The 24,587-nt window shown below is 48.0% G+C and overlaps 6 protein-coding genes and 1 non-coding gene across 7 annotated transcripts; 3 read left to right on the plus strand and 4 right to left on the minus strand.

The window, feature by feature from the left end:
• Window positions 1-3,460: 3,460 nt before the first annotated feature.
• EDB82DRAFT_500558 (amino acid permease/ SLC12A domain-containing protein) lies at window positions 3,461-5,334 on the plus strand. The gene is made up of 2 exons (XM_065608631.1): window positions 3,461-5,261; window positions 5,312-5,334. The coding sequence occupies exon 1, from the start codon at window positions 3,766-3,768 to the stop codon at window positions 5,119-5,121; it is 1,356 nt and encodes a 451-aa protein (XP_065464954.1). The 5' UTR covers window positions 3,461-3,765; the 3' UTR covers window positions 5,122-5,261; window positions 5,312-5,334.
• Window positions 5,335-6,226: 892 nt separating this feature from the next.
• Window positions 6,227-8,886, minus strand: EDB82DRAFT_475795 (uncharacterized protein; the record flags this gene model as incomplete). The annotated part of the gene is made up of 5 exons (XM_025735701.2): window positions 6,227-7,187; window positions 7,238-7,844; window positions 7,922-8,000; window positions 8,123-8,586; window positions 8,643-8,886. 5 exons carry the CDS (start codon window positions 8,884-8,886, stop codon window positions 6,227-6,229), a joined length of 2,355 nt encoding a protein of 784 aa, XP_025586381.2.
• Window positions 8,887-9,793: 907 nt separating this feature from the next.
• On the minus strand, window positions 9,794-10,883 carry EDB82DRAFT_181718 (uncharacterized protein). Its single transcript, XM_065607149.1, has 4 exons — window positions 10,586-10,883; window positions 10,482-10,533; window positions 10,143-10,405; window positions 9,794-10,086 (listed from the first exon to the last, which is right to left on the minus strand). The coding sequence occupies exons 1-4, from the start codon at window positions 10,708-10,710 to the stop codon at window positions 9,930-9,932; spliced, it is 597 nt and encodes a 198-aa protein (XP_065464955.1). The 5' UTR covers window positions 10,711-10,883; the 3' UTR covers window positions 9,794-9,929.
• On the minus strand, window positions 10,785-13,305 carry EDB82DRAFT_525127 (cation transport protein-domain-containing protein; the record flags this gene model as incomplete). The annotated part of the gene is made up of 9 exons (XM_025735702.2): window positions 10,785-11,010; window positions 11,059-11,102; window positions 11,152-11,866; window positions 11,919-12,033; window positions 12,082-12,417; window positions 12,468-12,524; window positions 12,569-12,955; window positions 13,012-13,148; window positions 13,202-13,305. The coding sequence occupies 9 exons, from the start codon at window positions 13,303-13,305 to the stop codon at window positions 10,785-10,787; spliced, it is 2,121 nt and encodes a 706-aa protein (XP_025586382.2).
• A 4,476-nt stretch (window positions 13,306-17,781) lies between these two features.
• On the plus strand, window positions 17,782-17,875 carry EDB82DRAFT_t116. The gene has a single exon. It is a non-coding gene; the product is annotated as a tRNA-Phe (tRNA).
• A 1,419-nt stretch (window positions 17,876-19,294) lies between these two features.
• Window positions 19,295-20,995, plus strand: EDB82DRAFT_181830 (uncharacterized protein). The gene has a single exon (XM_025735704.2). It carries the CDS (start codon window positions 19,473-19,475, stop codon window positions 20,985-20,987), a length of 1,515 nt encoding a protein of 504 aa, XP_025586384.1. The 5' UTR covers window positions 19,295-19,472; the 3' UTR covers window positions 20,988-20,995.
• A 604-nt stretch (window positions 20,996-21,599) lies between these two features.
• Window positions 21,600-23,398, minus strand: EDB82DRAFT_575534 (cryptococcal mannosyltransferase 1-domain-containing protein). Its single transcript, XM_025735705.2, has 3 exons — window positions 22,930-23,398; window positions 22,254-22,879; window positions 21,600-22,204 (listed from the first exon to the last, which is right to left on the minus strand). Exons 1-3 carry the CDS (start codon window positions 23,258-23,260, stop codon window positions 21,710-21,712), a joined length of 1,452 nt encoding a protein of 483 aa, XP_025586385.2. The 5' UTR covers window positions 23,261-23,398; the 3' UTR covers window positions 21,600-21,709.
• Between the last annotated feature and the right edge of the window lie 1,189 nt (window positions 23,399-24,587).

Here is a 24,587-nt window from a genome sequence, read left to right on the forward strand (position 1 = left end):
TTTCCGGGGGCGGGCAAAAGCAAAATACAGCCAGAAACTCTAAGCCACGAGGTTTTTCGGTTTCGCTTAGCTCAATACAGGTTTACAGTTCAGTCTAAACGAGTCCAATTTCGGTGTCTTGTCCTTCAATGGATTTACTTCTTGGCAGGCAATGAGGTAAAGGAAAAAGACTACCGTACTGACGGAGCACACTAACAATCAACAAGTTGTCGATCATGGCCCGGAAAGTGGGCGTGTCGTTTACTAGACTGGAGTATAGCTAAATTAGTGAGAGGGCCTGTGAGGTGACGGAGAGTTTTTAATAGAGAAGCGAGAGACTTAGGCGATGGGTTGGGGGAGAAAGAGAATCGACTGGAATGTGTGTTGAAGCGTGGTCTGCACGCAGTTTGTGCATGGCAGGTCACATCACATTAACGAGCCAGGGCTGAACTTTGCCAAGTTTTCATTTATGCTTAGCCTAGCTAACCGACCAGTGTTACTCTAGACTTGAGCTCTCTCAGGCTCTTAGCTCAGAGCCAAGTTGAATGCAGCAGTTGCAGTAGTTGGAGGGACCAACGTAGCCCGAGCCAAACGACCCCCTGAAGACAGACAATAGACATATGAACTCACATCAAACTCGGTAAGCTAGGTTTTAGATTACGAGAAGAATGTTGTAACCAACAGAAACGTGTACACGCATAACTTTTATGTCAAACATCTATGATACTACCATGCTCGGTTACAACCACATAACCACAACGCCAAGAAACAATCTAGAATACTTTGACTTCTGATACTCGGTCCGAAGTCGTCGTCGTAACTGTAGATCTGTGGTGGCTACCGCCTCCCTTCGGATGGCCCCGAACATCAACATCATGATGCCCACGGACCTGTCTTGTCTATCAGACTAACTTCGCTTGCCTGCTTACTTGCCTTCCCGTCTCCCGTGCATCATCGTGGCTACAAGATAAATCTTGAACTTGATCAAAAACGCCCCTCCCTCCCCCTCAAGCCTCAATCAAGCCCAAGGCACGGGTCCAAACTCACCCTTCAAATTGTTAGTGTTCCAATCGGCAGACATCGTCATTTGCTTCAGCTTTGTAATCTATGGTTACGACTCATGAGCATGTAAGCGAGTGGACCAATATTCTGTTCTCGGCCCCGTTGGTGACCTTTTAATAACAAGTGCCGCGAGACTCCATGTTGGCTAGTTGGGCTGCCTAGTGAGTAAGCAAGCCTGTTTGCGATGATAGTCCACGTTAATAGGCTTCCTCTCTTTACGAACCGAAACTCTGTTTGCTCGATAGTTTTCCCAAGGGCGGGGGGACGAATGTCGATGTGTCACGTTTCAATTACCCACGAGTCAAGCCCACGTCTTTGTCCAAAGTCAGAGTCAGGGATCGCCATTATAGCTAATGCATGATTACATTTGACTTTGGAGGCTATGCTATTATCGTGGGAGATTTGCAAAAGAGCTGAACAACAATAACAAGCAAAGAAAGAAAAAAGGGTTCTGACTAAAAGGCTTGGGCCATGTGAGCTACTCTATTGTGTCATAAAACTCTCCATGCCACATAGTACAGCGTTACATGGCGTTCGGGTTACGATATCCGTCGTTTCAGTCAAGAGAAATACACTTTGCTTTGTTCAATGCCTTTCGATCTTCGGGGCAAGGGAGATTAGAGGATACCTGGAATCTTAGAGTTTGTAGTGGTTGAAGCTTTCGGCAAATTGTGTAGACAGCGGCTGAAGTGGCTTAACTTGAGCCACTGAACTCTTTTACTTCAACTGAAACAGCTTAGATAAGTCCTTTTGATATGAGGCTTTGTGATGTTGTGTTATTACCGAGAGTGGTGGTTGGACATGGTGTAAGTGTTCGTAGGCGGCTGGATCGCATGATGTCGAAGGAGATGATAATACGGAATGGGAGATTACCTACTGTCTGCTCTCTATACTACGATCATACTTGATGAGCATATCGTCAAGCTGAATCTCTTACACTCAGGAGTAAAGTTTGGTGGTGACATCTTTGAGAGCGAGGAGAGTATGCTCCCGAGTGCTACTTGTCAGGCAGCTCGACAAGTCAAGCGCGTGAATGTCACAATTGTTATATGGCTTTGAACTAGAAGAATTAGATTGATAAATGAATCTTCCTTGAGAAGTAATGGTTTGACCTACTCGGTGAGCTGATGACAGCTAGCCGTCACTTTTCACATTGCACGTATTATAATTGTGACGGACGTACATGAGCTTAGTCGTCCACATCTACATAAGGCCTCTGAGAACATGGATTGGAGCTTGGTATCTATAATTAGACGTATAGAGTAATTATTAATGCTGTTAATACTAGAGATGAGTGTCAACGTGTGGTGTAGGCACACGTTGCGCTTCTTGCTGAGACAACGATTAGGCAACTGAGTGGCACCAAAAAGACATCTACTGAACTGAACTCACTTCAAGTGACAGTTAATAGTGATAGAAAATCACTGGGTCATTCGTGCGGATAATTTATAGCATAAATGTTCATATATTGCTTAGTGACCATGCTATCTCACGCGCTCACGATGTGTTTGCATTGCTTATACTGTAGCCAAAGATCTCTATAGGTACTCACACATTGCTATAGGCAGCTAACTGTGAATTGATATGTCAGTAATAGTGCTTAATAGTGTCGCTTTGTCAATTATTTGCGACTGTTGATGAATGACCCAGTTGCCTCGCTTGTGTCCTCGACTCAATAGGGGGACACTCCCTCATTCCTAGAGTTTAAGCAATCCTATGATCTATTGAGTACTGCAATGTCGCTTTCAGTATAACAAGTTTATTATGTAATTGTTTTATGCCTTGATATGATACGATGTAAACATAAAGCATGTCTGCTGTGTGATGATGATGACCATGGTGTTGAGCAGACGCATTCACCAAAACCTACACGAGAAGGAAATGAACGACATGCAATTCACTTAACTTCAGAACAAAAAATGTGATTGTTGATGTTTTGAGTCCATTTAATTGCTTCATTTTGTTCTGTATCAATAATGACAAACCTTTTCCTGTTTGTCGTCCTTTTGTAGTTGCAAATGTGACTTACACACATATCAGGAGTTTCCTACTTGGCACACATTTCCCATTCAAACGAGCTTATACCTGGATGTACCATTATATCAGACCAAGTCTATTTCTTTTTTCTTAATCGTTTCATTATTCACTATACTTCAACAAGTCGGTGACTCGTCTCTCGACTACCTATTCTCAAGATACCCTCATCTACTGGGTAGCAGAAAAAATGGCCTCCTAAGTCTTAGGATATGAAAATAAGTAGTCTAAGAACCATAGCCTAAGTGGCATAAAGTAGCCTACTAATTTCGTGTCTTATGCTTCCAGCGGTTAATTTTTCTGATACCCTGAGGCCTCATCTCATCGATGAAGTACAGGGTACCCAAAAGTCGCGATAACAAAATCATTATCACCGCCTTCTAGAACAGAATAAACTTTTCTCAATTCCTTTAAATGGAGTCAAAACCCACTCCCTCAACCACGCCATGTATCAAAAGAGCAACTACATCCGCGAGTGATTTAAATTACAGAGAAAAAGCTGCCGATATCCGTGGCTGAACCCCGGTCTGATTATCCTATCCAAAAATTGCACCATTATCTCTTGAGATGGCGTCGATAAGAGAAAACGCCTTCTGGATCGCCAGCGCGCATCAATTCTTCCCTCGTTGATGAATGATCGATACAACTTACTAGCGACATATCAAATCTTCAAAGATCGGAGGCGTCAGAATGAGCGCCGACATTCTTGCTGGCGCTAAGTCGGCGCCGACTAGTGATGTTGAAACAGCGGCGGTGCTACAGAGAAATCACGATGGAGATCTCGTTACAACGACCGAAGAGGAGAATCTACAGCGCGGCTTGCACGAGAGGCATTTGTCAATGCTTGGTATCGCCGGCGCCATTGGAACTGGTCTTTTCCTCGGTCTGGGCCAGTCTGTGCAAACCGGCGGTCCTTTGGGTGCGCTGCTTGGCTATGCCACCATCGGCCTCGTAGTGTGCGCCGTGCAATTCGCCCTGGGAGAAGTTGCTGCGCTGTTACCGGTCACAGGAGCTTTTGTGCGACACGCTGAATTTCTGGTCGATCCGGCTTGGGGCTTTGCGATCGGATGGAATCTCGTCTACGGAAACGTCCTCTCTATACCGTCTGAGATCACGGCCATCTGCGTCTTGTTCGAGTTCTGGACCGATCTCAACCCATCAGTATGGATCATCATCTTCATCGTTCTCACGACAGTTGTGGGACTTTGTTTTGTGCGTGTCTTTGGAGAGGTTGAGTTCTGGTTCGCCCTTCTCAAGATCCTGCTCGTCGTCTTTCTCATCATCCTGGGTTTGGTCATCAACTTGGGAGGTATTCCAGGAACAGAGCGCATTGGCTTCAGGTATTGGAATAATCCTGGACCTTTCGTTGAGTACATCGCCAGTGGGAACTGGGGGAAGTTCCTTGGATACTGGTCTGTCATGACCAGCGCTGTCTTCTCCTTTGCTGGAGTAGAGTCAATCGCCATGGCAGCCGCGGAGACACGGAACCCACAGCGAGCGATCCCCAAGGCCTGCAAGAACGTGTTCATCCGAATCCTCGTCTTCTACATCCTGGCCATCCTCATTGTCGGAATGTTGGTCCGCAGTGACGACAGGAGACTCGAAAACCAGTCGGGTTCTGCGGGCCAAAGCCCATTTGTTATAGCAGCTTCTGCAGCTGGTATTCCCGCCATACCGTCCGTGGTCAACGCCGTCGTCATCACGTCTGCGTGGTCAGCATCGAACCAGAGTCTTCTAGCCGGCACTCGTGTCCTCTATGGTCTGGCCCTTAAGCGACAAGCACCCCAGATCTTCCTCAGAACGACTTCGTGGGGTGTACCCTATGTCTGTGTCCTTTTCTTCACTTGCTTCATGTTCCTGAGCTTCATGAGCTTGTCCAACGGAGCCATGACAGTGTTCTGGTGGTTGGTTGACTTGACTGCGGCTGGAGTCTTGGTCTCTTGGTCATCAATCTTGTTCAATCACATTCGACTGAGGCTCGCCATGAAGAAACAAGGCATCCCAATCGAGAGACTACCCTGGCACAACTCATGGACCTGTAAGTAACCCTGACACTCCAACATGTTCTTTGCTAACATTAATAGTATATTCTTCGTATGTGGGATTGTTCATGACATTACTTATACTGTTCACGGGTGGCTTTAGAGTCTTTACCAAGGGTAACTGGGACCCTGTTGGCTTTGTGTCTTCCTATTTGTAAGTGTCCCGCTTGGTTTGGAGACGATTTGTTACTAACATCGGATGTGAAGGGACATTCCTCTCGTTATTGCAGCGTACTTGATCTGGAAGTTTGTCAAGAAGACAAAGGTTGTGTCGTTGTCAGATATTCCTCTACATGATGCATTCAAGAAGTCGGAAGAAGACCACGAGGTGGTGTCCTAGAACAAGTCCTTGCATAGTTTGCAAATCCCACACTGGGATTGAAAACAGAATAAGAATATTAAGCCATAGTGAATTAGAAGACATATTAGCTGTGCCTAACCTTGGCTCTTCGACCTTTCCCGTAGAATAGCCGAGTTGTCGGAGTAGGACACATACCCTCGAACCTCACTGCGCTGCTGAAGGCATGTTATTTGCTTTCACCTAATCGGTGTAAGGTAGATCTGTTGAGAACCCTCACGGTGAACCTACATGCTTCAAAGGATCTAGACCCGCCTGGTAAAACAATACTGCGTTCGGCAATTCTAGACTCCTGAGCGACGCTCAGGTATTGGCAAGCGAGAACAAGGAAGATGCATTGTTTGTAAGCCTATAAGGTAATTGTATCTCTAAGGTAATAATCGCGTTCTAGTGCGTCGTCAAGTGCAGGCAGTGAGCCACGAATAGTTGCTGCTCGCTTTAGTCCCACCACATATAACTGATCAACATGACTGCGAGCCACAGTCTATGCCATCCTCTCAGTGATGACCTTTTGGCAGCATGGCTAGCATATCCGAACGCAGGAAAATTAGGCTTGCATGTGGTATTTACCTCAGGCAACGATCCACTGTTGAAGTACCTGGCCACAATATCTTCTGTACAGTTGGAGGGATGGACGATAAATGAATGCTACAGGCAATTAGTATGGAGATGTGTTAAATGGAGACGGGAGACTTACGCCAACACCCTCATGAACGACGACCCGACTTTCTGGAAACTTGGAAGAAACCTCCTAAGCTGAGATTAAGGGGGTAATAGGATCGTAGATACCGTTGACGATAAGAACAGGATGCTTCGTTTTTATTCGACGGAAGCTATTAGCATCGACCTGTTCAGCTGCTTGGAACTTCCACCGAGCACAACGGAACCTGTCCGACACAATCATGTCACCAAAAGGGCCCAGGCCCAGATTTGCCTTATAGACGGAGAAGAGATCGTCAGGAGTGTCCGCGCGGAAAGACGTGTCACCACATGTAATCATGAGGAAAGCAAAATGACCCGTCAGATCCTCATCACCATCAAGGGGGAGGAATGCAGCGGTCTCATTACCTTCTAAGGCACCCTTTATCCTTTCATCCAACAGGGGATATAAGGAAGGAGTGTATAGATGAAGAAATACGAGTGATTCAAACCGGTCCGCCTTCGAGCTCGACCTACCTGTAATACTGAGAGTGCCATCGAGACGATATGACCTCTGTATTTCGTTGTAGGCCTCGAGGAGACTTTCTTTTGTAGAATAGTTGGCCGCAAGAGAACAGACCTGGGGCCCAGCTGCAAGACATTCATCAAAAAAGCGCAGGATAGCTTTCTCAGCATCTTTGGTGCTGCTTTTCAGGGTACCTGTGAAGTATTCATCTGAAAGAACATTGCCATCGAGAAGCATGCGGCCGATGCGACTGGGAAACATAGCCGCGAGAACTTGTCCTAGGACAGTTCCGTATGAGGTTCCCCAGTAGTTGATCTGGTTGCCTTGTCCCAAGGCATCAGAAATCTTGACGATATCCCTGGCGACAAACGGTGTACCGTAAAAGCGGCCAGTATCTGCGTAGCCTTCGTAAAAAGCATCGGTGAGTTCACCTGCATCACGCCAAGAGTCGCCCTTGATCCGTTCCCAGTCACCATAAGCCACTGTATCAGCACCTCTGCCCATTATTTTCCGGGGCAGTAAAGTAGAAAGAGGGCCAGCAGATCCACTAGTTGGAGTGAGTGATTTCGCGAATGGTCCCTTAGGAGGAGATCTTACCGTGGATCAAAACTGATAATATCATAGTGCCCACCAAGGATTTCTACAAACCTGCCACCCTTGCCAATGACAACAGACACACCGGAGCCACCTGGCCCACCAGGATTGTAAAAGACACTGCCTTTGGATGGTTGTTTAGTCGCATTCGCCTTTACCAAGTCGAGCACAACAGGTTCGGAGCTGTTTTCGTTGGTATAATCGAGGGGCACCGAGAATTTGGCACAGTCGTAATCTTTTTGAAGGGTGTGCAATTTTTCGTTACCCAAGTCCAAATTACACTGGCTCCAGACGATGGATGAAGTGTTCGAATCGCGGGTCCTCAGTGTTGCAGCTTGCATCGATTTCAGAAGCAGGTGGCCGAGAGGGATGTTTCGTAAATTCATGATGTACAAGGTAATGAATGATGTTATGTTATAGACTTTGATGTGCTGGGTGAAGAATGCTGCTCGGAGGGCGAGTTGATGGGAAACCTCTGTGAATACGGTGCGTTGAGAGGTAGGTAACAATACGTAGAAGAGGCAACAGAAACAGAAACGGCCAACCAGGCAGGAGCGGGCTTGGTACACTGGGATTCCACAATAGGAAAGAGCCACGGGCAACTCTCCCCCTGATAAATTTCACAGCCAAAAGAAACAGTGTTGGTGAATCACGAACGAAGAACCCTCCAGATGAGAAGGCATGTACCTTCACAAAAAAGATCCCGTAGGCCATTCTCTTCACCTGAAATCGCCTTGCGAATCTCAGCTGGCACAAAAAATCGTCTCTTACGTCTTGTTATTATGAGCGCCTTGTCTGCTCTACCTATTGTTGCTGCTTCAAGGAAAACTCGTCTCTTCATGGTGCTTCGTGAACATTTGCCGATTCGCTCGATAACTCCGGTTTTACCACGACATTACTTGCTGGTGACGCTGGAAGCTGGTGGCTGTACTCATACACGCCCTGCTGCTGTGGGATAGGTTGCGGCTGAATGTAACTTTCGCTGGTCTGTTGACTCGCCGCAGCGTCCTTTGCCTTTCGTGATCGTTTCCAGAGGAAGAAGCCAAGGCCGGCAAGCAATAGCGCACCGACAATGGCTCCGACGGCGATTCCTGCACCAGCTCCTGCGGAAAGTCCCTGACTTGCGAAAGATGGGAAATAATCGTCTTCACGGTCAGAGCTGCTGTCAGATGTGACGTTGAACATCTGAGAAATCGCAATAGGACTATCCCCTTGAACATCGGTGTCGTTGAACAACTGGAACCAGAAGACAGCGTCGTCATTCCAATGGTCACTATCCGTGTCGTGATTTTGAAACCCATTCCGAGCCGTAAACTCTGCCACCCAATAACTGCTTCTGTCTGTCGTATTGTCTAAAATATTTCGATTAGGCACACTTTCAAAAGTACATTATAGACGTTGCACCTACAGTTAAGCATGTATTGTATGTCTGATCCATTGGGAAGGATCTGAGCAACTCCCAGGCTCAATGATGTGAGGTCGGTTCTCCATTTGACAGGGATACTTTGCCCGGCAGTGTATCGTTGATTGTTGGATGGATCAGGCTGATTCGTCCCGTCGGGCAAGTTCCCGGGATAGACGAAGAGAGTCACACATTGGGCGTAGGTGACCAAGCTGAGAAGCGAGATGAGAGTTCGTGGAAGAGAATACATGGTTTAGTATCCGTACTTCAAATGATCGCGAGGTGTACAGAGTAGATGAAGAGACAACTAAGCACAGACGCAAAGAAAAACCAGAGAATCAGGCAAGCGAAAGAACGAGCTCCAGCAAAGGGGGCCTTTTTACTTTTTAATGACATGAGGCGAGCCCTGGTATTTTGTCGATCCTAGCTGTTGAGGTTTCATTTCCATCCGGAGGATCATCATCCCTGACAGAGTCGCATTCTGCAGTCTCGCCGACAATGGCGAAAATATTTTGGTGAAGGTTGGGGTACAAGAAAAAGAATAAGCACACACTCTGACTTAGAATACCATGAGCTGACTGATTTATTTCTTCTCTCGTCCTGTTTGAGTCAGATTTTCTGTTACCCCCAGAGAATCGTCAACCTTGTTACACAGCAACTTGTGGATATCACATCACATCATATGGCTCCAGTGACAGAATAACGGAAGGCGATCTCCGATGAGTCGAAATGGCCGCAAAATGTCTATAAAGCTGAACTTGTTGAGAAGGGGTTTGCCATGAAACTTGAGGCAACTTCAACGTGAAGGAAGGTATCGTGCTTTCTTGGGTCCACGCTTTGACATCTTGGCCTTGTGGGTTTTTAAAGCACAGCCTTTTCGCTTGCGCGTTTGAGTTCCGCAAAGGATTGAAATGCTTGCCAGAAGACGAGATAGGAAGTGGATTGCGGTGTGTATTTGCCGGGAGTCCCTGACATCGAATGAGATTACTTTCTTCAACTCAACTTGTATGTCATGTACCATAAGTTGTTCAAGTCATGAGGAATTGCTAGTAGCCAGCTTGGATCATTGGCCCAATTTCTCATAACCACAAGGTAGCCCAAGACGTAGACCAATTCGCAAGAATACACAAAAGGAAAGATAGCCATGAAATGAAAAGAACTGTTTCATGTCGCCGCGACTGGGTAAATCTGGTGTCATCCGGAATGTGGTATGTCCGCCGATCCAATCAGGCCATAACCTCGAACAAAACATCTCCAAGAACCGACCGCAAGACCAAAACAGAGCCAGCAATATCAGTCAACCTTAAACAACAGATCATTGTCCGGATTGTAATCAGGAGCCCACTGATCAGCCTCAGACCCTGTTCTGGCAAGTTTTTGGCGTGCCTGACGCAAATCCCGGCTTGCACGTTGTGCTGACATATCATAGTACAAAATACAAATGATCAACCTTCGTAGACCTAGTTAGCTATCTTTCGTACGGGAGATAAGAAGGGTCCAACGTACATGCAAAATATGTATGGAATGAACAGATCTGGTCTGTTCTGACAACAAAGCCGTGATTCATCCATTTCCAGCGCTGTGATGGTTGATAGATATTGTTGCAATACGCTTGAGAGATAACCGTGTGTTTCCAGGTACCGACCGGGTCGAGGGAGAGTCGATGTCGAAGGATGTGATTGGGATCCAGAAGCGCCCTTGTGGTTAATGAGGAAAGCGACTGAGAAGGAAGAAAAGCCCAAGAGCTTTCTTTTTTGTACGTGTTGAAACTTAATAAGAAGTTAAGTTTGAAGCATGGATAATATCCAGATATGCTTGGAAGTATATGAACATGAACAAACTTACGCGACGAAGACTCCAACAACCAAACCTGTAACTATGTGTTGAGTGCCCGGCGCTATTTCGAGGCTTAACAAAAAAACGAGTATCTATAGTATGGTGATGCTAACAAGATTCTCGTATTATGCTTTCTGAATGTATTGCAAGTAACCTGTTCTATCCGTTCTGGCACTGAGAGCCTTCTAAGCACAACCGTGACCTCGCTATGCATTGACGAAAGACAAAATGAAACCATAACGCAAAAGAGTCCAACGAACCTATACAGTGTTCTCAATAATCGACTATACAGAAAAATATCTATCGATGCTTCTACTCATGATGTTCGTGAGATTCGCGTGAACGCGTGCGCGTGGTAGACTCATCACCCATTGACTTTTCGGTCGGCAGGACAATGGCTCGGTCCAAAGCGTATGGGAGACCACGATGGCGCCCACGAATCATCATGGCGCAAATGACGAGTTTGCTGAATGTTGTAAATTCGGTGCAGAAAGACGCACTAATTGTTGGGTATCCTAAACTCAAGCCGACATTACAACTGCGAGACAGTCAGCGCTGTAAGTCACTCAGGGGCGATCGTACTTACTATGCCGACACACCCTCGAACAAGATGGGCCACATTGCGAATGCCTGTTATCGTAAGCGCTACACTACATGTCGAGGTCGAGTCGGTACTCACCAAGTCGTTTCCATCCATAATCTTCTTGTGTTCTGCTATAGTAATGCAGAAAAGTCCAAGGCAGATATACCATAGATCAAAACTGAGCTGATTCCGTAAGTGTGTCACAAAATACGAACCGCCATCTTCCTCATTCAGTTGCTGCTCATCCTCGTATATTCCAAGTGAGCGTTCTTCGTAGGTGTTTGAAGATCGAACCACAATAGAAATGGGATATACGGAAACGTACATCATGACCAACAACGCCAGCTGAACTGCTGGGTTGACATTGGCTAGGTTAAAAGTGGCAGTACCGGTGTGCCGTGAACTGACTGCCTGGAAAACAGCGGCGCAAAATCTCTGCCATCCCGGGAGAACTGTGACAGTTGGGTTGTCTAAATCAAGAAGAATGATAAATAGGACATCGGCAACGTTGAGGAGGGTGAGAATGGCAAACAATGCCCAGGTCGGTCCGCTAGGAAATAGTAAGGTATAGCATCGACGCGGGTGGTTGAGGAGGAAGTGTAACGGCTCTTGTAGTGAAGACTGTTTTGGAAAGGCTTTCGATGCAGACCAGATGATAAAGCGTAGTAGAATAGGGTAAAATGTATGTCCTGCAAGCGCGAGGGCACTCATGATAAGCAGCGGAGCTGGGGCATCGTTGAAGGAGATCATCGAATCAGGGGTCAAGGTGAAACCCAAGTTGGCGACCATAGTCTGAGCGGAGAAGATGGCCCTAAACAAAGGATGAGCCAAGTTTGATATCGTCAAATGGAGATGAGACTTACCACCAGAAACGGTTCTGACCACATTCAGCGATGTAGTCAACATACTTGCTGGGAGCGTGGTTGACCCATCCTATCAGGCAGACAGCACCCAGGAATTGGAGGAAAGCATAGTATCCTGTATACGTCAGTCTCCTTCTTGTAAACGGAGCACATCAAAACTTACCGACGATGATCTTGAGGAGTAACTTTAAACTTTTGTACTCAATACCGCCAAGCTCATCTCGGTCCTCCGATGACAAGTTGTGGAATATGGAATTGCGCCCAATTGTCACCTCACGCGACAAGTTCGGGAAATCCCCTACAGCAAGTGTCGGAGCTCTCGCCAACGGACGCTCCTTAGGGCCTTGAGCAGTATTGCCGATAACAAACAGCGAGGAAGCAACGGTAGCGACACGTTCTACCGAACGAACTTGGGACAGGTTAAGACCGGCACTGCGTCGACGGCGAAGTGTTCTGATGGAGTTGGAATAGGTACGAGAAATCGGCTCGATAATGTCATCTGGAGGAGCGATCAGCACATCTGCGCATAAAGTAGTGATATCACCGCACCATCTCGAGTATCTCTACTGAAGGGACGACCGCTGTTCAGCTCAACAAAAGGCAGTCCTAGAAATGTTAGCGGTGACCGGAGAAGAATTGACAGTGCATACCCTGATCACGAGCCCGAGGTCCAGGGATATAAAGAGTAGAGTCCTGGTGTTCACGCCGAGGATGATGATCGGCTGAAGGGTCAAATGTGATTTTCGTCCCGTGCTGGTTCACTTCCTGTTCGGCCACCTTATCACCCTTAACAGTAGGTGCATCATCGTCTACAGAACGTTGCGAATTTTGATCAGGGGCTGGGAGCGTTTGACTACGGGCCTCAATCTGGGGAAGTACATCCTTCTCTGCAGTGTTTCTGGGAACCCGATCTGTGACAGCACGCGCAATACTGGGTCGGTTTTCAGGCTGCTCCGAAACCGGAAGTTCGGTACCAACCTCAGGATCTTCCTTGGGATTTGGGTCTACGGCTCTGCGCCGGCTTAACAGAGTAGAAGCTTTGGGTAGAGAGTCAGCAACGCTTTGTCAAGCATGGATGAGATGATGAACTGACCAGCCTTCTTAAGGTATTTCCGGAACCAGATTAGACGCGCAATGACAACCAGAATGTTGATAACCACAGTGTTGCAAACAAGGGGAATAAAGTAGAGGTACAGCTGCTGGTATGTTCTAAGGACAGGGACATCGATGCTGGATTGGTTAGTTCGGCGGGATAATTACGAGCGTTGCAGAAAGTGGCTCACGTAGTCAAGCCGGTAACGGTCGAGGCGCTGACACCCAGGAAATAAGCATCGATAGCACTGAGGTTGCCGTTGGGATATATGAAAAGGAAGCTAGAAAGACCCATGCAAATAATGTATATATCTGCGTATCGCCAAGAAGTGCCGTTGTCAGCCAGATCGCACCTTGAAGTTTTAGTATAGTAGTAACAGGTACTCACAATGCAACTTGACGAAATTGAGATTTGGGCGCCACATGCTTCGTCTGTTTGGCGTCAAACGCCGAAGACGACTGAAAAGAAACCCGGAGAAGGACGTTGTCTCAGAGCGGTTCCGTTTGCGAGTCGTTGACGGGGGTAAAGTTTGGGTATGAATTGTAGCGCTTTTAGCCGGAGAGAAAGAAGGAGTGAGTAGGTTGCAAGCCAACTCTTTTGAGAAAGGAGAAAGCAGGTGGGCAGTGCTCAAACAAAAATTACCGCTAGGCCGAGAGGCCGGGATCCGATGACAGTATTGAAGACATCTGGGGGAAACATTAAGAAAGAGCACAAGCCCTTGAATAATGTGGATGTGTGGAGGTGGATGCAGCCAACACAGCACAGCACATCACAGCGCAGCACACAGAACGAAGCGCCTGATCTGACAAAGTATCCAGGGACAGGAAAAGAGAAACGAGCAAGACTGGAGAAGCCGTATCCGTAATCTCCATACTGGGAACAACATAAGCTTAAGCTGTTAGGCAGCGGACTAGCGGTAAAGAGACCCTGAAATGACCTAGGAGGGGGGAAGGATAACCTCGCGATTCCTGATTGGGCTTGGGTGATCATATGCCGCCGTGAACTGATTGATTCGGAACGTTCCGATAAGGCCGGCCCTTTAGACTCTGCCTGTAGTGCGTGCAGTGATTCTGGTGAGTGAGTGGCAGTGCAGTCGGCTTTGGAGGTCAAGTTACGAGTCATCCATTTACGTCGGCAGTCATTGATGAATTGATCATTTTGTTAGGTAAGGAGTGATAGGGTAGCAACCGTAATCGGATTGTTTACTTGTCTTGTTCGTGACTCAATGTCTTTGATCTTTGGAACAAGACTTATCAAGATAAGGATTTGGTTCTGACGCTAACGATGGACGTTGTTTACCTTGCAAATAAAACAATGTCTAAAATACCGCCAAGCTCAAATGCCAAGCGCCAACCCCAGATCAACTGCAAGTGCTCGCAAACATCCCCGATCAAATGTGGACGAATAAATTATGTCATAGGCTAACCAAAAATGGTCAAGTCACTATAATCGCGCGAACCTTTAATAAACGTGACGTGACGTGAGCTGAGCACGCGTCGCAACACGGGTTACAGGCTCACAATCATGAAATTCGAGTAAACAACAAATTCAATTTCCGTACCAATTCGTTGTTAAAATCGTTCAATGTTAATATCACATGCAAATCGTCTTTAATCATGGACTTTAATTTTGGCCGTAGTGCCCCTTCAGGCTCCGCCTCTGGTTCTTCCTCCAACTGGCTCGGTTATGGTCAGCGCGTTGCGATGCCAAACCCATCTCCTGGTGCGCCAAATGCCATGGCAGACGACGATGTTTCTTTCGCTGATTCCTATCGTCCCGAGACTTCTCCTCTATTCAATCCACTTTATGCACCTCGCAACAACGCTGCCGAGACCGCGTCTTCGATGAGTCCCGGGCCTGCACCTACTTGGCCTTGGCAGCGCGATGCCTCGACTCTCGATAACACATTGAACAGCGATAATTTCGGTTCGCCTGATGTATCCCCTCTACCAGTAAAGCCAGAGCCACATGAGCACGCCCCGCTGTCGCCCGAACAGCCAGCCGTAGAGGAGTCTATTGTTCAGCAGGATACCATAGAGGAAATTGTCCGGGTCGAAATTGATATAGACACTCCAGCTGTCGAGGAGTCGCGGGTTGAGGTTTACGAGCACACCGAAATCATTATTCAGTCATCAGAGGAACAACCAGAGCAAACATCCCCACAGAACGAGCGTGACAATGAAGTCACAGCAGGCGAAACCGATCGTGTCGAAGAAACACCCACTGATGCAAACACCGACCTGCTGGGCGATACCGAGAAACTTGTTGATGGCCAGAAAACTCCTTTACAAGAACAGTCGAAGTCAACTGAACCCAGTTCAGCTCCAGCTGCAGGACCCAGCAAGCTCAGGACCGCTTTGCTTTCCCTAGGAAGTGGAATAATGAAGCGCATGTCAGCACCGCCATCTGGAGCAGTTGCGACTTCCGAACAAGATGATGCCCAGGTTGGGCGAGCTGTGTCAGCACAGCCTGAGCAGCAGGTCGAGATAGGAGCTTCAACACCATCCCTTGTCGTTGAACTCAAGAAGATGTCAGAGACCGAAAAAGCATCCTTCACCGAGGTATCCGATTCCGACGAAGAAGATATACCTGCCAAGCCTGTCTCTGTACCTTCCGCAAAGCGAGGTCGACCTAGAAAACAGAGTCTTGCTGGCAAGTCTACAGCATCTGCCACCAAGCCTGCTCGTGGGCGTCGCAGTATCGCATCTGCGCCCGCGTCTCCTGCAGTCAAGAAAACCCCTGCCTCAGTCGTCGTACAACGCGCCCGCAAGTCTATGCCAGCAAGTACCACTGTTGATGAAACTCCTAAGAAGCGAGGACGACCGCGAAAGAGTGATGCTGTAGCTACCCCACCTCCGCCCCCAAGCACTGCAAAGAGAGGCAGACCGAGAAAATCTGAAGCCACTCCAATCGCTGTCCCGAGCGTGTCGAAACCTGTGTCTGCTAGAGGTCGCCGAGTTGCTAGTGCTAGTAAGGCCGCCGTCACGCCTCAAAGGCCTACCGCCGTTCATACTCCCAAAACAGCTATTGGACTGCGGGCAGCCGCAACACCCACGTCAACCCCTAGACCACGTGGCCGACCACCCAAGAACCCCAAGCCGGTGGAAGAAGCCGAGCCTGAGGTAGAGATGCTCAAGCGCGCTGGCCGTGCAAGCCGACCCTCCGACGCAACAGAAGATGCCCCTCCTAAGACCACTCGTGCTGTTTCCTCTCCTGCCAAGCGTGGCCGACCAGCAAAGAAAGTTGCTTCTTCTCCTGCCCCAAAGACCGAAGTTCAAACAGCCACAGAAAGAGGACGCCGTGTTGCTGCTGACCCCAAGGAAGAAGCTCCTGCTGAAACACCCAAACGACGCAGCCGCCCTGCTGCCAAGGTCGAGGCACCACCAGTTGAAGAACCCGCCTCTGAGCCTAAGACTCGAAAGCGTGGCCGTGCAGCCGCTACAGAAGATGCTCCTGCCGAGGAACCAGCCCCTAAGAGACGCGGCCGTATAGCCAAGCCTGTTCCAAAGGAGGAATCCGCTCCCGCCCCCAAACGACGTGGTCGCGCTGCTGCTGCTTCGGAGACCACAGAGGAGTCTGTAGCTGAGCCTGCGACATCCAAGAAGCGTGGAGCAGCCAAGACTGCCACGAAGACCAAAGACACCACTTCTGAACCTGTGGCCCCAAAGAAGCGGGGACGGGCAGCTGCTGCGGCAAAGGCTGTCGAGGATGTGCCAGCAGAGACCACGACCAAGCGTGGTCGTGGGAAGCGATCTGCGCCAGAACCAGAACCAGAGGCTGAAGCACCTGAGCCTGCGGCCAAGAAGCGACGTACGACAAGCAAAGCTGAGGAGCCTGCTCCTGCCAAGCCGACCAAGGCTACTTCTGGTAGAAAACCTGGACGACCGGTCAAAGCTACGAAAGAAGCCGTTGAGGAACCAGCACCCAAGCGCGGCAAGTCCGCACGCTCCAAGGCTGCCGAACCTACTCCCGTCGAAGAAGCACCCAAGCCTGCCAAGCGAGGTCGAGGTCCTGCAAAGAAGACGACAGAACCAGCTGCTAAAGCTGAAGCTGAGCCTGAAAAGCCCAAAGCTCGTGGGCGACCTGCGAAGGGAAAGTCTGGAAAGGGCGAGCTTCCAAGCTCCAAGAACGTGGACGCGCCCGCAGCTAAGCGTGGACGTGGAGCTGCGGCGAAGACCACCGCTACCAAGACCAAGACAACGGCTGCTGCTCCTACCAAGGTGACCAAGACAGGCAGGGCTGCACAGACCGGTGTCCGCAGAGGACTACGATCAAGAGGCTGAGTTTATGATGGATGTTCTAATGCAAAAAGTCCTTAAGAAGTATCTGATTACTGGGCAGGTTCTTGTCTTTTTATTATATTTTGTAGACTACGGCATTCGCAAAGATAAATATGGAACGGAACGGAATGGGATCGGGCGGGATAGGCGTTATGATAGCAATGTATTATATATACGGAATGACTACGTTTACTTTCTCTGTGCCTGTGAAGAAATTGCCGTTTCATCGCCGCCGCATGTTTTTCAGAAGAGTGTTGGGTTCAGTGCTGCTACTGTTGTGATTATACTGCGGAGATGATGGCACTTGACATAGGCAAGACCTTTTCATGGAGTATTAAGTGAAGCACTCAAGTACGTTTGCCAATCCAGTCTATAGTATTGACCAATATCGTCTGTCTTGTCCATTAGTCTCTAAGCATAGTTGGTTGGAGGCGGCATCGGGGACGTCGAGATGGACATGAGACGAATTATCGTCAAGTAATCTCAACAAGCGGGTTTAGCTCAGTTGGGAGAGCGTCAGACTGAAGTCAAACTTCAATCATTACGATATCTGAAGGTCATGTGTTCGATCCACATAAACCGCATGTTCTTTTCTTTTGGCTACCTAAATTGTAGAGCATTCTTTTTTTGTACACATCAACAACGATCATCAATCAGGTAATTAAGAAGATATTATCTGTTTGTGTTTTGGAGATAGGCAGCGACGAGGTTGGGAATAATCTTTTTCGCCTCATTTCAACGTTTGGACTAAGATTCCTTTTAGCTACCTAATCGGAACAAAAGGCGTGTGGAAGATTGTCTCTATTTCGTCCAAGTTACCTGCACTGAGCGGAAATGCCATGCGTGCACGTTCAAGTTACCAAAGATGTAGAATTTCTGGCAAGGCAGACAGAGCCTATAGGTTCTCTGCGTCTCCGCCATGTACATTCGGGAACAATCCGATAAGATGGGAAGCATGCAGTCGTGCAGCCAGCCGGCAGTGATTGAATCGGTCTTTATTCCTAGAGCAATGGCCATGAGCACGATGGCTGTGTAACCAGATCAATGATACTAAGAGGTCACGAGATATGGTAGAGAATGTTCCATAATGCTTGTAGATACCGATAGATGTACGAGATAGTGAAGTGGCGATGCATCCATCCTGTTGGCTTACACCGCGCTTGTCTCTGTGTGTCCATCAAAAGGAATAGTTATTGACACTCAAAGATTGGAGATACATAGAACACATGTTTAAGTAGGTAAGCTATGTGACCATATTGATATGATCTATGGAAAGCCTGAAGCTTACTTGCATACATTGTTTCTGTATACAGCTTCCAGAATCACAGTGACACTTCACTGCAAGATACCGTGGTAGATAGCTTTTGCGCATCTGACCGCCTAGAACATTAAGGAAATGTCCCAGTTCATTTACAGAGAGATTAGGTGCCCGCCTTAATGAAAGAATACCTGCCAGTGCTTGCCAGTGCCACCATCTTCACCTTCTTTACCACACTAGCAACCACAGATCAAATCCCCAAACCGCACCAACGCACAAATTCTTCCTCTACAAAGAACTCTCCTCCTCCCCCTCTTCTTCACCGATACAACTTCACAAATCTGACCGCATTTTTCATTCACTGTCTGACAGTGTGGTCATTTCTACGCCTTCAGCGCAGCTACCCGATGGGGACAAACCGACCGCTTCGCTTCCAGCCAGCTTCAACATCTATCTCTCTCTCTTCTCAAGGAAATACGCTACATGTTTGCGGTCAAGACAAATTCTGGTTCCCTTTGAAGAAGAAGCATTATAATCCAGCTTTTCTTCTTTCTTTCTTTTAATTTTTACCTTGTTTCATTTTGTTGCTGTTGTTGTTCTTCGTTTACCCGCTTCACCCACACCATCGGCTTCTGGAATCAGTCAATGAATGAATAGAAACGACGCTGCATTGTTCATCTGATTTCACTCTCGTCTTCACACAGGAACCATTCACTTGGGACAATAGAAGAGACAATTCAATAACCACGACTATAAATTGTTCTCAAATTTTCACCTTCGAATTTTGATCCTCTTGGTATCTCATCTTCCATTCATCACACGACTCTCAACTACACTTGAGCATTGTGTGCCATTGCTTTCTACGACTACAATCAACCAGACCCCATTGTTTTACTCTTCTCATCTTGCTACGTCTATTCAAGATGGCATCGCCTTCTACTCCCGACTCTCACAAGAGTTCCAGCAGTCCTGATGAATCAGACATTACCCCTTCCCCTACTCAGCAGAGCACCCCTTTTACTGAGATGGGCACTCATACAAACCCCCGATTAAAGAAGACCATGGATTACTCTAAGCTTTTCGCCGAATCCAACGGCGCCCGCCCGGATCAAATCCCAGCTGTGCCTTTGAGCTATGTTCCTGCCCAGCATACGCCTCCTCCTTCGGATTTAGATCTCACCCCGTTGATCTTTTACAAGCGCAAGGGTGATCTTGGAAACACATTCAATCCTCACGGTGGCTCAAACAACTATATCTTCAAGCCATGCGCTGATGTCCTGGCCCAAGCTCAACCTCATCTTCAGAATCAGTATCCTGTGGTTATGAATCGCATGACTGCCCACCCGCCTGTGCCTGTCAATCCCGTTCGCCAGCCTGATATTCCTCCCGTCGACCATGCTTCCCGTGTTAGAGACAGTTTCGCTGGAAATCTTGCCCCTTCTCCCGCCATCTGGGAGGGCCTCAAGGGCCAGTTCAGCCAGTTCAATCTCGGCGAACACCAAGCTCCTACATCTGCGCCCCGTCAAACCACTCTATCGCCTGACCAGGAAGTTCGAGCCTTCAAGCTTCCGAGCTACCTTACCGCGTACACCACTCGTCAGCCCTTTTCGTGCAGCAACACCTCTGTGACTTCGCTTCCCCAGCCGGACAGCCCTACTCTTCGTCAACCTTCTACTCCTCGAGGTTTCAGACCCATGGCTGCCATCAACCACAACCGTGTCGCCTCCGGCACTGAGAACGGGCGGGAGGAACCTGAGACCAACATTTTCTCCGACAACTACAAGGGTGAACACACTATGCGTAATGCGAGCGCCATGGAACTATCCCCCGAGGAGAACTGCGCACTCTGGTTGACCAACCTGCCTCCGGACGTCACTCACAACCAGCTCCTTTCCCAGATCCGCAACATCGGCCGTATCTGGTGCAGTGTCATCAACGAACCTGACTACGATCGACATGACACCGCCGCCGCAAAGGTTGTCTTCTTCACCCCTCGTCCCGCACAGCTTCTTCTTTCCAAGTCCTTGACTCAGGGTCTTGAAATCTCTGGGTACCCCGTTCGAGTCACTCACAACCGTGTCAAATACGGCGAACAGCCCATGGTCGGAGCCGCTTCTCGCGTCCTTATCATCACCGGAAAATCGTCCTTTGTCAACCCCGAGAGCCTGACTGATTTCTTCAAGGAGCGCTTTGTCTTTGAGATTGACGAAATCACCCCGCTCATTGTCCAGCCCGCGCGGGTCAAGGGTGGCAGATCTATCATCGAGTACCGCTTTGGTAGCTTCCGTTGCCAGGCGCAGATGGGCAAGATGGCCCTGGAGAAGGACCGACCTCAGGGATTTGAGAAAGTCGAGTTTGGGGAGGATCCCTGTGAAGTTGGAGAGACCCTTGCTTCTTACGGCATTGCCGCTGAACGTATCCAGGGAAAGGGAATCTAATTCTGTGTGATGTGAATTAAAGATGGAGGGATCTGTGTATTGAAAAATGGTATTTGGATTGGGGGAAAGATGTTGCTTGTTGCTTGTTGCTTGTTGCCTGTTGATGTCGAGAGAGCTTTCTGTTACAAGCTCCCCTAACCAAGGATTGATTAAGGATGAACAAAGATAGACCCATGAATACACTACTGTAGATACTTCATCTCTGATGCCTGCTTGTGTCCGTGGACCATGATGTCAACAGATGACGACCTAGACTGAGGCCGAAGCACTCACAGAATGTCAGTAAGCCATCACTTCCAGTTTAATGTGTTCATCGGTTGATGAGATCACCACGGACATGTCCGTGTTGAAGGTGGCTTCGCATTAAAGTTTGCGATGAACTATGTTTAGGCCCCAGGGCTAAGAGCTTGCATCAAATAAGCAGCTATCCCATTGATGTCCAAACTGGTGGCGTCTCTTAGTTAACGTTGGATCGGGGCGGGGTTGAAGGTCATACCACTTTCGTCTTGTCGACGTAACTAAGCTCTCGTGTCCTGCTCAACCATCCGAGTCGGTCGAGTATCCAAAAGTTTATACACAGAAACAAACAATGGTGTCATTTGAAGAAATTTAGCTCTATTCGAATACAGAAGAAGATGCCGTTCGTCGTTGAACTCCCTCAACGCCGCCCTAGTCTAAAATGCTAGTAAAATATGAATAGTATACACAATTAGTTATGTTTATTACCGTCTTCCCTTCAGTGACTCATCCCAAGGGAGCCAAGTCTGCCGGTCGAAAGAAGGCATACACTTGACCTTCTCGGGCGGTTCGTATTGCCAATCAATGTTGGCCTTGCTCTCATCCATATGCTGCACCACTTCGTTTGTGAAGCCCTTGAGCTTCTTGATGTCCTGCCCCCTTGCGTCTGTGTACTCCAGACTGACGCTGGGTACTACTGCGATCTTTCGGTAACCTTTGTGCCATAGATCCTTGCAGAATAGCTGCGGTTCGCCCTGGAAACATTCGTCCTTCTTGGGGTCTCTGAAGCGCAGGCCGTGGAGGATCGGTGCAGCTGTGAATGCCGTCGCGCCATTCCAGCAAGCGAACACCTGGAAAGGGAGATGAGCGTCGTATGCCATTCGGGCTTCCCTGTTTCCTCTAAATAAATCCCAGGCATCGTCCCATGATCCGTCTTTAGGGATGGGAAAGAAAGTGTCTCCGGCGAGTGTTCTGGCCACCTGTGAATGCGTTAGTCTCAGTCGTGGTATTGAGCGTATTGTAACTTACCCAAACATCATAGAATGTAGGGTCAGGACCCGCGTACGTGAAGTCCATAGCGCATGTCATGTCTGCATTTAAGTTGCGCTTCTGGTGTACAAGCTCGAGTAAATCGTCAGGGCAAGCTGCGACGTCGTTGATGAAAAGGACAGTGGTCTCATCGGAAGCTGGCACCTTTTTCTTGAAGAGTGGTTCAAGTGCCAGGTTACGCAATTGAGCCAACTTGCGAATGCGTGGTCCTTTGGACGGATTAATAGCCGAGTTGTTGTAAAAATATCGTATTCCCAGTTCTTCCAAGAAGGGGTGTAAGGCGACCAGAACATCAGCCGTGCCATCAGGGGAGTTGCCCTCGACAATTGACAGTGCGCATCGCTCGGGCCCGAGGTACTTTATCGTTTCAACAATACTACCCATGAGGCGGGGAAGAAGTTTGACGACATTGCGCAAATTAAGGGCGAAGTAAAAGTCAATGGGTTGCTCATCATCATCATTCTCGCGGGTGTTTTTGCTGCTTAGAAGGCTCTTGTATCGCTTTGTGTCCAAGGGAGGACATTCTAACCTTGGGCGCTCTTTGGATAAGGGATCGAGAATGGCGTGGATGTAAGGAGTGAGGCGCTCGGTAGATAGAACAGAACCTGATGAAGGTTAGTAAGGGTCTTCCTAAGGTCTAGTAATAGAATCTCACCATTTGCAATGGGGATCGAGGATTTTGTTGGTGTAGCAGAGGGAGTAGAGAGTGGTATTGTTGAAGTGACCTGCTCGATGGTGTTTGTTGTATAAGAGTCGATGGTAGAGTATGAAACAGGCTCATCAGCATAAACCGTGTATGCTGATTTCGATATGGAACTTGAGGGAGAGGATATTATTTTTGTAGTAGTTGTTGCAAGGCCTGGTGCATAAAGAGGAAGGTATGTTTCTGATAATCGAGTTATATGGTCGCGACCCAGGTATAAGCTGGTCGAGACTAATAGGAAGCAAACGAGAGGCACACACAGAACAAAGATTGTGCGATGCATTTTGAACTTGCAGCACCTAAAAAGCCATAAGAATAGAGAGAGAAATAATAACTAGAGAATAAAAAAAGGGCGGAATGAAGACAAAAGTATCCCTTTTCCATCAAACGGCTCAAGGGCGAGGGCGTAAAGGGCGCTGATACCGTTTGTGTATTGGTCACCTACTTCAAGGGAAGGGTCCCGTCCGGCTGACGGCAATCTGGGCCCCCCTCCATCAGTAGCAGTACCAACGTGGTGGTGAAAAAAGGCACGTTACAGTGGACTCAGTCTGGAAGCCATTAGCCTCTCATTCGCCAATGCCGCCTCTACCATACCTAAAAAAGTCACCTTGGATTCGGGGACCTCGTAACACGGGAACTAGCAGGGGCGTAGTCTTGCAAACGAAGATAACACGATGATCTCACTGCTGACAATGACCTGACAGAGTATTTATTTAGGAATGAAGTTCTAGCAGGTGACGCTGATACATTCCGAGACCGAGGGTCTAGTTTAACGTTGACTCACTCACTACTAAGGTCATTCACTCACTGGCAGATGCAAATACTTGTCATCTCTATCTGCTATCTAAACACAAGTAATCCAACGTCTTCCAGATCCCAAATCCTTTTCGTGTTCCTCTCATTTTATTTCATTTCCCACTCGCATGTTTAGGCTGAAAATGCCCATGTCCTTTTTGGTTTACTAATTAAATAAATCACTCAGCCTGCATCATTTGTAAGGTAGAAGGATCGAGGCAGGGCTGCAAGGGTTGGAACTTGCCTTTTTGAGCCAAGACAGATGTCAAGTTTCTATCTAAACGAGTAACCAATTGAAATGTCGATGAGTTATCAATCACCTGCAAGGAACATGACAGTCCAGATTCCGATGGAAACGGTTGATCATTCACGTTTAAAACGGTACATTCCAACTAACAACCGACAATCAACAATCAACACAGCAGACCAGGTTCTCTAATTGCCCAAATCTTCAATTGTCAACCCAACAAAAAAGCAAGCAACCCATGACCAGTATCCACGTCTTGATGTGTTGTACAATCAATTCAGCATGATTCTGTCCCCACAGTCATGCCCAGATCAATTAACAAGGTGTGTTCTTCTGACTGTCCATCCTCCATCTTCAACTCTCTTTCTTTTCTCCCTTTTGAGTGAGACGAGGTCCTGTTAAATGCAGCTAACAATACATGCTATTTTATTGTTTCACTTTTACATATGTCGGACCAATGCCCTTTACGCCAAGTTTCCCACTTCAACTGAGACATCAGCCCCCAGTCAGACAAATGGCCTCCTTGCACAGTGTGGCGTCCCATCCGAGATGATAACCTGCGGTTACA

This window comes from Fusarium venenatum (genome assembly GCF_020744135.1).
Source record: "Fusarium venenatum strain MPI-CAGE-CH-0201 chromosome Unknown EDB82scaffold_2, whole genome shotgun sequence".
NCBI classification, from domain to species: Eukaryota; Fungi; Ascomycota; class Sordariomycetes; order Hypocreales; family Nectriaceae; genus Fusarium; species Fusarium venenatum.